General features: G+C 42.6%; 2 protein-coding genes across 5 annotated transcripts in view; one reads left to right on the top strand and one right to left on the bottom strand.

The window, feature by feature from the left end:
• Sclt1 (sodium channel and clathrin linker 1) overlaps positions 1-4,831 on the bottom strand; it is a 46,354-nt gene extending 41,523 nt beyond the window's left edge. The window contains exons 1-2 of one of the 2 annotated variants that reach the window (XM_048333741.1): positions 4,713-4,831; positions 1,202-1,269 (exon numbers count right to left, since the gene is read on the bottom strand). In XM_048333741.1, coding sequence (XP_048189698.1) covers positions 1,202-1,269; positions 4,713-4,776 — 132 coding nt within the window. In that variant the 5' untranslated portion in view covers positions 4,777-4,831. Of the gene's footprint in view, positions 1-1,201; positions 1,270-4,269; positions 4,300-4,712 lie in introns of those variants that run through there. The other variant, XM_048333742.1, reaches the window with a different exon arrangement.
• A 1,863-nt stretch (positions 4,832-6,694) lies between these two features.
• C24H4orf33 (chromosome 24 C4orf33 homolog) overlaps positions 6,695-12,032 on the top strand; it is a 9,646-nt gene continuing 4,308 nt past the window's right edge. The window contains exons 1-3 of one of the 3 annotated variants that reach the window (XM_048333745.1): positions 6,695-6,748; positions 9,081-9,275; positions 10,932-10,992. In XM_048333745.1, coding sequence (XP_048189702.1) covers positions 9,095-9,275; positions 10,932-10,992 — 242 coding nt within the window. In that variant the 5' untranslated portion in view covers positions 6,695-6,748; positions 9,081-9,094. Of the gene's footprint in view, positions 6,749-9,074; positions 9,276-10,931; positions 10,993-12,032 lie in introns of all 3 variants that reach the window. The other 2 variants (XM_048333744.1, XM_048333743.1) reach the window with 2 other exon arrangements.

Raw genomic sequence — 12,032 nt, 5'->3', positions numbered from 1 at the left:
TAAATTTTAGAATGCTTTCAGCAGTCTAGAGCCATTTTCGGTTAGATATGGATATGAGAAGTCTTCCCATTTCTAGTGTCTTCTTTGGCTTCTTTTTCAATATTTTATGTTTTTTATTGTAGAGTTTCTTTTTTTTACCACCTTGGTTAGGTAGTTTTCCTGATTTTTTTCTCTGTATATATTGTTAATGGTAAAGAAGAGAGTTTTTTTTATATTGATTTTATTATGTACTACACTGTGTTCAAATGTTATAACATTTGAGCAATAACATCCAAGATTTTTTTGATGGAGTTCAAGGTGCTATAAAAATAGGAGCATATCATCTGTTCTTCTGTTCCTATTTCTATTTTTATTCCTTCATCGTGCCTTATTGTTCTGGAAAGGTAGACCCACTCTTGTCTCATTCCTTATTTTAGAGAGACTGCTTTAAATTTTTCTCTTTGGGGTTGGCTATGGTTTTTCATACGTTCACAACCTTCATAGTCTCTCTACTACTAGCTGCTGTTCTTTCTACATCCTCAGGCCATGCCACCATTCCTAAGAATTATGGGAGTTGCAGCTGGATGCATCTTGAGAAACAATTTAGGATATTTCAAACCTGAATGAATTTTCATTTTAGAACTTATCATTTTAAGATCATATATAATATCTACTCCAGCTCTGGGAAAAAATTTCTACTGACAGAACTGAAGGGGGGCTGGGAATATGGCCTAGCGGCAAGAGTGCTCGCCATATTCCTAAAGCCCTGGGTTCAATTCCTCAGTACCACATACACAGAAAAGGCCAGAAGTGGGCGCTGTGGCTCAAGTGGCAGAGTGGTAGCCTTGAGCAAAACAAAGCCAGGCCCTGAGTTCAAGCCCCAGGACTGGGAAAACAAAACAAGAACTTAAGGGAATAAGCTTTGTCATTACAACAATCAAAGATGTCAGGTACTAGTTGCTCACATCTGTAATTCCAGCTATTCGCAGTTCAAAGCCAGCCTGGGCAGGAAAGTCTGTGAGATTTTTATATCTAATTAACCACCAGAAAACCAGAAGTGGCGCGGTGGCTCAAAAGTGGTAGAGTTCAAGCCCCACAACTGACACACACACACACACAAAAAACTCAAAGATGTAAGAAAAACTAAAAATTCAGCTTTATATGAAAATAATCCTAAATATAATTTATATTGTCTCCATATTGGTAATCCTAATTTATGTACCTGGTTAGTTGAGAATTTAGAAAAATTTTCCATTTGATGATGCATAAGGACTTCATTTAATCTTTGATCTGAAACACATCATTAAAAAAAACAATTTAAGTTCAGTAGGTAATGTTCATTATTTATAAAATTAAAGAAGTAATAATTGTTACCTGGTGTGCCCAATAAAAAAATGGCTCTTGTTACTGCCTTTGAAAGTAAGAACGATCAATTTCAATTCACCATTTTAGAATTTAAAATTAGGCTATTTTGTATTCTGAAACCCACTAATGACTACCAATGTGAAAAAATAGCTAAGAACGAATCAGGTTTTCTGCTTTCCTCATTTTGAATAGTCTCTCCTAGCTTGTTCTTTAGCTTAGCCAAGTTTAAAAAAAATTACTACCCACATATTTTTTAGGAACCAAAAAGAATTGGGGATTTATAGCCATATTCACAAATCTTAAAACCAGTTTTTAATTCCTTCAGAATAACCCTCTAGATTGCGAAGAAATGTCAAGACAAAGAAACCAAATAAGAGAGTGACAGGAGACAATGAAAAAGGTCTGGAATAAAGCTGAGTTCTCAGTAAATATGAGGCCATATTTTTATTCACACCAAGAAAATGAAAAAAAAAGACATATCAACTAACAAATATACAATCACATATCTTTTCAAGATCATTTTGAACATTTAAAATTTGCTACCTGCTGTCAGTAAAGCAAGTCTAAATTTAAACTTTCAAAGCAATAAAAACAAAAAGCATATTATCAGATAAAGCACAAACTAAAAATCAAGAATGAAAAGACCAGGGAGACAGTTCCCTCCACAGGTATGTTTTGTGTTTTTTTTTTGGCCAGTCCTGGGCCTTGGACTCAGGGCCTGAGCACTGTCCCTGGCTTCTTCCCGCTCAAGGCTAGCACTCTGCCACTTGAGCCACAGTGCCGCTTCTGGCCATTTTCTGTATATGTGGTGCTGGGGAATCGAACCTAGGGCCTTGTGTATCCGAGGCAGGCACTCTTGCCACTAGGCTATATCCCCAGCCCCCCCTCCACAGGTATGGAAGGTTGTTAAAATGGACTGCACTGAATTTACCTGTCAATTTGTGGAGAAGTGACTCATTTATAATATTGAATATTCAATTAATAAACTGGATATATCTTTTAAAAATCTAAATCTTAATATACTGTGTGCAATAATTTTATAATGATTATGATAATGGCATGCACCTTTCTATTGCTTACAATGAGCACACTATTTAAAAGGACTATATAGGTATACCTACTTTCACATATATTCACTGCTGGAATCAATTTGTTAATCTTTATTTTCAATTTTAATTTCAATATATGTAAGTGAAGCAGGCTTATCAATTTCCTTTCTTTGAGTACAGCAAGCCCACTTCATGAGTTTACATACAGTTTTGATCAAGCATGATTAGTAATAAATTTTAATTCAAAAGAAATTTCCAAAAGAAAAATTTTAATCTCTATAAGCATGACACAGCTTTATTGACTCTGTGGGTCCTGTGATATTGCCAGATGTGTTTAAAACACAGTGTGATCTCCTAAGTATTTCCTGGCCCTTAATTTGGTGAAAGAATGCCTCCCCCCAAAGCAAATGGTGTTTATCTGGATAGAACAAAAGGACCCTAATCAGCTGACTGAAAACAGCAGGACAAAAATACATGGTTAGTATCCTTACACTAAATACATGGGACCAAAATTATTTGATATTTCAGAGTTACTCAGATTTTGGAAAACTTGAATAGGCTTTATTAGTGGAGCAACCTAATCTGACTTTTTGTGTTTAGCACTAATTATGTTTCTTTTTTTTTGCTAGACAAAATATAAAACCAAAAACTACAAAACTTCTACAAGAAAATCTTAAGCAATCAATGATTTCCTAATTATAACACAAAGCAGTGATACAAGCACAACTCATAAAGAACAAAATGAAAAGTTTTGATATATAAAAGACAATGTTACAGAACGAAAGACAAAAGATACATCAATACCCATAGCTACAGGAACGAATGATTTCTTCCTTAGGTTGATCTATCTACAAATCCCTAAGTTCCTAAGAACTATGGGGAAAATGGTATCTTGTGAAGCTTTTAGTAGTTAATACTACATGTAAAGGGGAAAGAGCAATTATCAGAGGTAAAATCATGTGGAGTTGCCAGTGGGGAAAAAATGCTGAGACAAACGGAGTGAAGGAAGAGAGGTGATCGAGATCAACAAGTCAGTGAGAAGACGATAGCTCTACATCTGCGCTACTGTTCAGGTGGTTCACAGTCTTAAGACTGCAAACCCTCCTCTTCCATGCTCCAACTTCCTGAATAGACACCATTACTCTAATGTTTTGTAAGATTCCCTCTTTGGTCTTTTAGTGAACTGCCACTCATTTTTCAAGAAATTAAGTTACCATTCTCCATCTGTCCTATTTTGTTTTCTATCATTTGGACCTCAATTTTATCTAAGAGCTCTGGCTGGCTCATTCTACAAAACCTCCTTCTTTCTAAATCTGCAATACTCTCCGACCCTAGTTAAGCTATGTGTACCAGATGGGGAAGGCTTTATTTGCATCAGCTTATTTACGTCTCTCAAGTCCACGATGGCTACTGTGCTCCTAGAGTTGACTGAGAGATGACTCCTAAGAGATGACTGAAGCGGAGAAGCTAAGAAACTTGCACAAGGGCACACTACCTGACAAGAAGAGCAACTGTCGCTTCCAATGTTACTTTCCCTGTTGCTCAAATAAAAGACCCGAGTTTTCTTTGACTATCTCTGCATCCATCCTTCTTATCGGGTCATGACAGTGGTCACCTAACTGCACTGTTCCTCGGACAGCCAGACCTGGCTTTCCAAGTCACAATGAGATCCTGTCACCCGACCGACCGCTGACTCCCTTTGAGTTCTCGTGTAACGGTCCAGACTTCTCCGAGAACAGATGACAGCCTTTACCTTTACCACCCTCTCTTTTCAGCACTACTTCCCGTCACCTGTACATTCCACCCAGGCCAACCTGGTTTCGAGTCTTCCAAGCATTTTCCCAGTGCCTGCACCGCCACGTGGGATAAGGAATACTGACACCTTAACGTTTCAAACCAAATGGCGCCTCGCTGGACCCTGGCTTGGAAACTAGCAATCCCGCGACACTCAGCGTTTGTGGCACATGGTGCCGGACACCACCCTTCGACCTATTTTGGCGCGTATTTACTAATTCCTCATGAGCAAATCGATGCAAAAGGAGTCAGCGGAGGCCGCGGCTCTGGGTCACGGATGCGTTCCTCTCCCCGTCTGGGCAGGAGCTAAGCCGGTGCGGGGCTCGGCGCCCGGCGGCTCGGCAAGCCGCGTCCCGGCCGGGGCCGCGCGGTTCCGGGGAGAACCCAGGGCGCCGCGCCGGCACGCGTCGGCAGGGCTCCGCGGGGAGCACCGCGTCCTCGCCCGAGACCCCGCAGGGAACCACGACGGCCCGGGACCAGCAGGGCGCGCCGCGGCCGCCGGGAACGGAGCGCGCGCGGGCTTACTTGGGTCCCGCGGAGAGGCGGCTTCCGCGGCCGCGGGGCCGCAGCGGGAGCTCGGGGCGGCCATGGCTTCGGTCCCTGGGAACCAGCTGCCGGGCAGGACCCCCGGAGCCGGGCGGCCGCGTCCCGCGCGCGGCCCCCGCGGCGAGCCGAGCCCGAGCCGGGCGCCCCAGGTCACCGCAGACGGCCGCCGCGGGGCGGGGGGCGCGGGCCCGCGTCCCGGGGGCCGCCCGGGGATCGGCGGCGGGGCCGGCGGGGAGCCCGGCGGGCGCGGCCCCCGAGGGGCCGGGGGAGCGAGGCCAGGGCCGCGGGAGCCCGGGCCGGCGGCGGACGTCCACTCGGCGCGCCCCGCGACTTTGAAACCGGTGCCCGGGACGGCTCCTGGGAGACGACGACGCTGCTTGCGTCATCACGGAGCGTCTGCGCGACGTCATCGCGCCGCACGGAACTCGCGCGCTATTGGCTGGGTGTCCCGCGGGGGCGGGCGCGTCGGCACCAGTCCGGGTGGCGGGCTCGCGACGCCCGCGCGGCCAGTCCGGTACGGCGCGCCCGGCCCTGGGTCCCCGCGGGAGCCGAGGTGGGTCACGTGCGCCCCGGGCCCCTGAGGTGCGCGGGGGCGGCCGCCGCGGGAGCCCCGACCCGGGGTCCCCTCCGAGGGGGCGGCCGCCGCGGGAGCCCCGACCCGGGGCCCGGGGTCCCCTCCGAGGGGGCGGCCGCCGCGGGAGCCCCGACCCGGGGTCCCCTCCGAGGGGGCGGCCGCCGCGGGAGCCCCGACCCGGGGCCCGGGGTCCCCCCCGAGGGGGCGGCCGCCGCGGGAGCCCCGACGCGGGGCCCGGGGTCCCCTCCGAGGGGGCGGCCGCCGCGGGAGCCCCGACCCGGGGCCCGGGGTCCCCTCCGAGGGGGCGGCCGCCGCGGGAGCCCCGACCCGGGGCCCGGCAGGCCCTCCGAGCCGAGCCCTTCCCTTCTGGAAGGGGACGGAAGGGGACGGTGAACAGTGCAGGCCGCGTTCCCGCCGCCCTCCCGGCGTTGGGAACGGACTTGGGGAGGGCGGACCTGAAGAAGGGCTGTGCAGTCCGTGCAGTCTCGACGTTGGCGGGAACGCAGGCCTGCTCACGGGAATCTCCCCCCGGCGGTGGTGACTCTGTTGTTGTTTTAAATTTCTAGTTCCTTGGGCGGAATTGGGAGTGGAACCCACAGCTCGGAACCTCGGGAACCACAACCCCAGCACGGTTGTGCTTCTTAGGGGATCCTGGGTTTTGGGTTTAGTTTTTTTTTTTTGGCTTCACTTAAGAACTTTATTTATTTGGAAATAAACCAATGTTATGATTTAAGCCGTTTATGAAATAGACCGAAAACATCACTAAACAAATACAACCAATCTTTACCCAGACATGGACGATATACAAATTACCCATATTTTTCTCTAAATGGAAAAATGGCAGGGTAATTCAAGCTGGAAGAGACTCACCCCATATTGTGGAGTAAGGCTGTGTTATATTTTGAAGTTTTAAATCTATTTTCCAATGTTTTCTTGTGTGTGTGTGTCCTAGTAGTCTTTTCTGTTTTTGTTATTGTCGTTTTCTGGGTTTGAACTCAGAACTTGACTCCAAGCACTCTACTACTTAAGACATACTTCCAGCCCTTTTACCTTTAGTTTATCATCTGATAGATTCTCATGGGTTTTGCCTGGTACTAGCCTTGGACAGTGATCCTCCTAATTCCTCCTCCTGTATTCCTGGAATTAGAGGTGAGCACCAACACATCCTGCTTATTTGTGAGCTAGTGTCTTACCAACAATATTTTGCTGAGGCAACCACAATCTTTTTATTTCTACATCCTGCCTAGCTTACGAGTCAAGTCTTAGCTCTCTTTCCGAGCTTAGATGTCTTCAGATGTTCGTTTGTATTCCTTTAACATTTTACTTTCCTAGAAAAGCAAGTATCTGCCTCAGCTCAAGGTTCCCCCCCTCCCCCCGCCCCTAGCATGTGAAGACTGCAAATACTGATTGTGTTGTGTGACACTGCAGCAAGTGCTGGAGGACTGAGCATCCTCCAGGCAGGTCTGGCTTCCCTTCCTGTCAGCTCTTTTTCTTCTTTGCCTTTCTCTCAGGGGTCCCTGACATGTTCCTTTTGGCACCAGAGCCCACTTTCGTTAAATTTCCTCATTTTTACCTCTCTAGTAACTGAGTGGGGCAAGGAAGAATGCAAACTGAAAAGAAACAAATGTTTCCTTGTAGCTTTTCCCGGGGCTTGAACTCTGGCCAGAGGCACTATCTCTGTGCTCCTTTTGCATTTCGTTTATGGCTAGAGATATTGAACATCCATCTCTTCATGTGTCTTATTTACTATTCGCATTTCCTCTTCAGGGAAGTCTCCCTTTTAAGTTTTTAGCTCATTTATTAATTGTATTGTTGAGTCTATGAATGACTCTTTGTAGATGACATGATTTTGTACTTTTTTTTTTTTTTTTGCCAGTCCTGGGGCTTGGACTCAGGGCCTGAGCACCGTCCCTGGCTTCTTTTTGCTCAAGGCTAGCACTCTGCCACTTGAGCCACAGCGCCACTTCTGGCCATTTTCTGTATATGTGGTGCTGGGGAATCGAACCCAGGGCTTCATGTATACCAGGTAAGCTCTCTTGCCACTATGCCATATCCCCAGCCTTTGTACTTTTTTTTAATTTAAATTTTTTATTTTTTTGTCGGTCATGGGGCTTGAACTCTGGGCCTGGGCGCTGTCCCTGAGCTCTTCAGCTCAAGGCTAGCACTCTACCATTTGAGCCACAGCACCACTTCTGGCTAGAATTTTCTGTGACTAATTGGAGATATGAGCCTCATGGACTTTCCTACCTGGGCTGGCTTGGTACCGCAATCCTCAGATCTCAGCCTTCTGAGTAGCTTGGATTACAGGCATGAGCCACAGGCACCCAGCTTTCAGTAACATTATTTTAAGAAAGACCAAATAGTATCAGAACTGTTGAGTAAGATGATCCCTTGATAATATTTATTCTGAGATTTTGGAAATGTTCAATCATTATATTATTTACTATTATTTTATCATACTATTAATTACTTTTAGGAGATTTATCCTTTGGTTCATTTATTCTTAAATAGTAATGCATACCTATCATGGCTTAAAAATCAAATAGTTAAAGAAAAAGTGATAAAATAAGGCTTTCTTCCTCCATGCCTGACAGCTACCTCCTCTAGAAAAGTAAGCACTGTGCACCATGGGTATCTTGTAGGTGGCTTGTTACACATATTTCCTTGCACATATATGTGTGTTCATCAGAAGTACGTGTACAAGTTAGCTTGCTCTTTATTCAGTGATGTTTTCTGCACCTTATGTTTTTCATGTCACAGTCTAATTTACATGTCCTTGCTTTACTCATTTCCTTTACTCGTTTTTATCACTATGTAGTATTTCACTATATAATATAGCAAATTTTTCTTAGAGTCATCTTCTGAAGGGTATTTAAGTTAATTTGTATATTTTGCTATTCTAAATAATGCAACCATAAATACTCTTCTGCTGAGTCCTTTTGATTATGTCCATATGTAACCACTAAAACTGGAATTATTGAGTCAGTGGGCATTTGCATTTTTATTTTAATACATATTGGTATGCTAAACTTCTCAGAGGATGTACCAATATTCCCCAGCAGCAGTCTGTGCCTTTCCTATGTCCTCATTTACACAGTGTGTTACTAGACTTCCCGTTACTTACCAAATAAGTGAAAATGTTGTTTTAGTATGCATTTCTCTTTCTTGGAAACTGGTGGTTCTTTACCCACTTTTCTGTTGAGGGTGTTAATCTTTTCCTTACTGATTTCTAGGCGCCTGCAAGACATTAAAAATCAGTTTTGAAATGTGAGGTTCACAGTTTTCTCCAGACTGTCATTGATCTGTGAGAAGGCTCCTTTTTGGTATGGGGAGGGAAGCTGATGCTTTATATATTTATATATTCAAATGTTTTAGTTTCACTAAGATTTTGCTATTAATATTTTGATTCTGAAAGGATCCAGTAACTCAGATACCTTCATACTGGTCACTAAAAAGACAAAGTGTGAAATATACACTCATGGGCTTATAGTTTGAGGTAAATGCATTGATGTTTCTGCAGTAGATTTAATCATAACATTTTGAAGTGACTTTGGTGCTTCCTAGAAGGATTCAAATGCTTGATCTACATGAAGTCTTCCATCGTTAGAATTTGAGTCCATGATTGGCCACCACACATATGAGTGTTTGCTAGGATGCTTTTGTCATTCTGTTCCTTTCCTGTCTGCTATTTGACATTTGAAATTTCATTTATTTTTTAACTAAAGGAACTTTGTGTATTCTTAAAAGAGTTGGCTTTCATTTGCGTCTTCCTTCAGGAGGTCATCAGATGGATTTTGAAATTAAACACACTTGGGATGGTTTTCCAGTACCGCACGAGCCCGTGTCGGTTAGGCTGTGTCCGCGTGAGGGAGGTGTGATGATGGAAATCAGTGCTCCACTTTTCAGTGACCCTCCTGCCCCCCTTGGAGAGCCAGGAAAACCTTTCAGTGAGCTCTGGAACTATGAAGGTAAGCAGAAGTTCTCTGTGTTACGACAGATGTAAATCTCTCTATGATTACCTCCTGTATGCAGTTAATGTTTTTGTCTGACTGTTAGGAAGTGAGTGCTTCGGGGAAACTGGTATATGCAGTTTCTGAGATTTCTACCAACCTCTTACCATGACTTTATCCCCATTACATATATGGCTTCTGTGTGTAACTGGAGGAGTGAAAATCATGATGACAGATCCAGATGTGTAAATTGCTTCCATATTCCCTTTCTTCTTTACATCTAGATATAACCTGGTATAAGGGGAAATCAGCACATGCACCCTCTTTGTCATTAAATATCCTCAAATTACCACTTTCACATTATAAACCTTGTTTGTAGATGGTTTAGACTGTTTTACTTGTTGTAGAAATACTATTAACCTCAGCATGAAATTTAGCTTTTACTTTATACCAGGAAGAAATCCTACATATCAGAACAAGACTAGAAGACATCCACAGAATTACCTGGCTTCAGATTTTTTCTAAGATCCCTTTGTACTGAACTATAATCAAGCTATCAGATTCATCTTTCTGTAATACTCTTACTTAGCTTTTTTGCTCACAGCTGGCATTCTATCACTTGATCCATGCTTTCCACTTGACTTTCGTTGTTGCTGGTGGTGGTGGTGGTGGTAGTGGTATTTATTTGGAGTATAGAGTCTTGAGGACTTTTCTGTCAGGCCTGAATTAGAACTAGATCCTCAGGTAATAGACACTTGAGTAGCTAAGATGACAGGGATGAGCCACCAGTGCCCAGCCTTATTATTTTTAAGATAGGGTCTTACTTCTTGCCCTAGCATGTACCCAGGCTGTAATTCACCTATTTTATGTTCCCCATCACTTCTGGGATAACCAGTGTGTGCTACTATATGCTGCTTCCCTGGAGTCTGATGGATTATCCTGCCCAGACTGGACTGAAACTGCAATCCTCCCATTCTCAGTCTCTCAAGTAGCTAGGATTACAGGCTTGAGCCACTGGCAGCTGGCTCGGTCTTAACAGTTTGTGCCCATTTTTCATACAAGCACACATACATACACTTTTCAGTTTCGTGCACATTTGTAGTCTTCTCTGTGTCCCACTTATAAAAATGGGCATCTTCCCATGCCAATAAATATTTAGCATTATCTTTGATTTTCATGGTGTATTGTATTTCACTATGAAATACATAAATTCCATAATTTAATTATTATCTACCCTGATAATATTTTTGTTTATAATATCAGAGATAATCATATGTGAGAAGAGATAGTAATTTCTAAGTTTTTAGCAATACTTTGATGAGTTGAACTATACTGAATTTCTTTTCCTAGCTGTCTGACTAATTTCCTTAGGATAAATTACTAGAAGAAAATAACTGGCTTAGACTCTGTGTGTTAATCTTCTGACCTCACTAGCACTACGCTTTGTAAATCTTTTTCTTTATGGCAATCTAATATGGGGAAAATTGATGATGACTAATTTCCAAGTATTTCTTTAAAGTTTAGTTCCTTGTTTTGCCCTATTTTTTACTAGGCACAGTACGATGATTTTAAAAATTGGTTAATTTTATATTCTAAAGGAATATCCTTTATTCCTTAATAAATTGTTAATTATTGAGAGTAAATTAAATTTCTTATTTTATCTTTTTTCAAAAGTTGTGGAAGCATTTTTCTTGAATGATGTAACTGAGCAGTATTTAGAAGTTGAACTTTGTCCGTAAGTAACATTGCTGCATAATTTTCACCTGTTATTTTTTAGGTACAAATCATTATTAGAGAAAAGCATACTTCCAGCTACATAAAGAGAATGCTAGGACTGGGAATATGGGCTAGTGGCAAGAGTGCTTGCCTCCTATACATGAAGCCCTGGGTTCGATTCCTCAGTGCCACATATATAGAAAAGGCCAGAGGTGGCGCCGTGGTTCAAGTGTCAGAGTGTTAACCTTGAGCAAAAAAAAAAAAGAGAATGCTAACTTGAATTAATCTGAATTACCTGCTTTTATCACATACATACTTAGAATACGTGCAGAGTAAATATTCCAAATGTTTAAGGATATTATTTTGATGTTATTTTGAGTTTATTAATATAGTGTTTGTAATAAGCAGGAAGGTATTTTTTTCCAAAATGAAAAGTGATTATAACTGTTTCCTCCATGATTTATTCTTCATTATCTGTTCAGAAATAAAGGGAGGTGCAAGTATAACCCATGTAACTAGTTTTAGGGGCTTTTTAAATGCCTAGGGTAAGCTTTAATTTTATGTTTCAAAATTGCAGATGCTAACATTTATTGCTTTATTCATTTGGTTTTGGGGCATATGCTCTGTTATTTTTACAGCCAATGACAAGAATAAAAATTAAATCATAAGTGGACATTCCTAGACTAATTAAAAATATTAACCTTGAACTCTGTTTACTTAATAAGTGAAATTTTTCTATATATTATTATTTTTCACTTTAAATGCCACCTAAATTCCCATGGCTATGAATATTTAAAAGCCATTGTTCCTTAATAGACTGGCCAGAGAGCCTCAGATAAATGATATGAATGAGTCCTAGTTGTCATTTTCTTTGTTTTATCTTTGTTTCCAAGTTTAATGTGGAAACTCTGTTTTGCAATTAATGTTTTAAGAAGACTACTTATATATCTTTACATGTCATCCTTTAACATGCCAAAATCTTTATCTAAAGCTATGATTAATTCTCATAAACTGCCCTAAAAAGTAGGGACATTTCAACTATTAGGTGACTATGTTCAC

The sequence above is a fragment of the Perognathus longimembris genome, chromosome 24 (assembly GCF_023159225.1).
Source record: "Perognathus longimembris pacificus isolate PPM17 chromosome 24, ASM2315922v1, whole genome shotgun sequence".
NCBI lineage: Eukaryota > Metazoa > Chordata > Mammalia > Rodentia > Heteromyidae > Perognathus > Perognathus longimembris.
The sequence above is the reverse complement of the archived record's forward strand: the minus strand, read 5'-3'. Positions and strand labels throughout refer to the sequence as shown.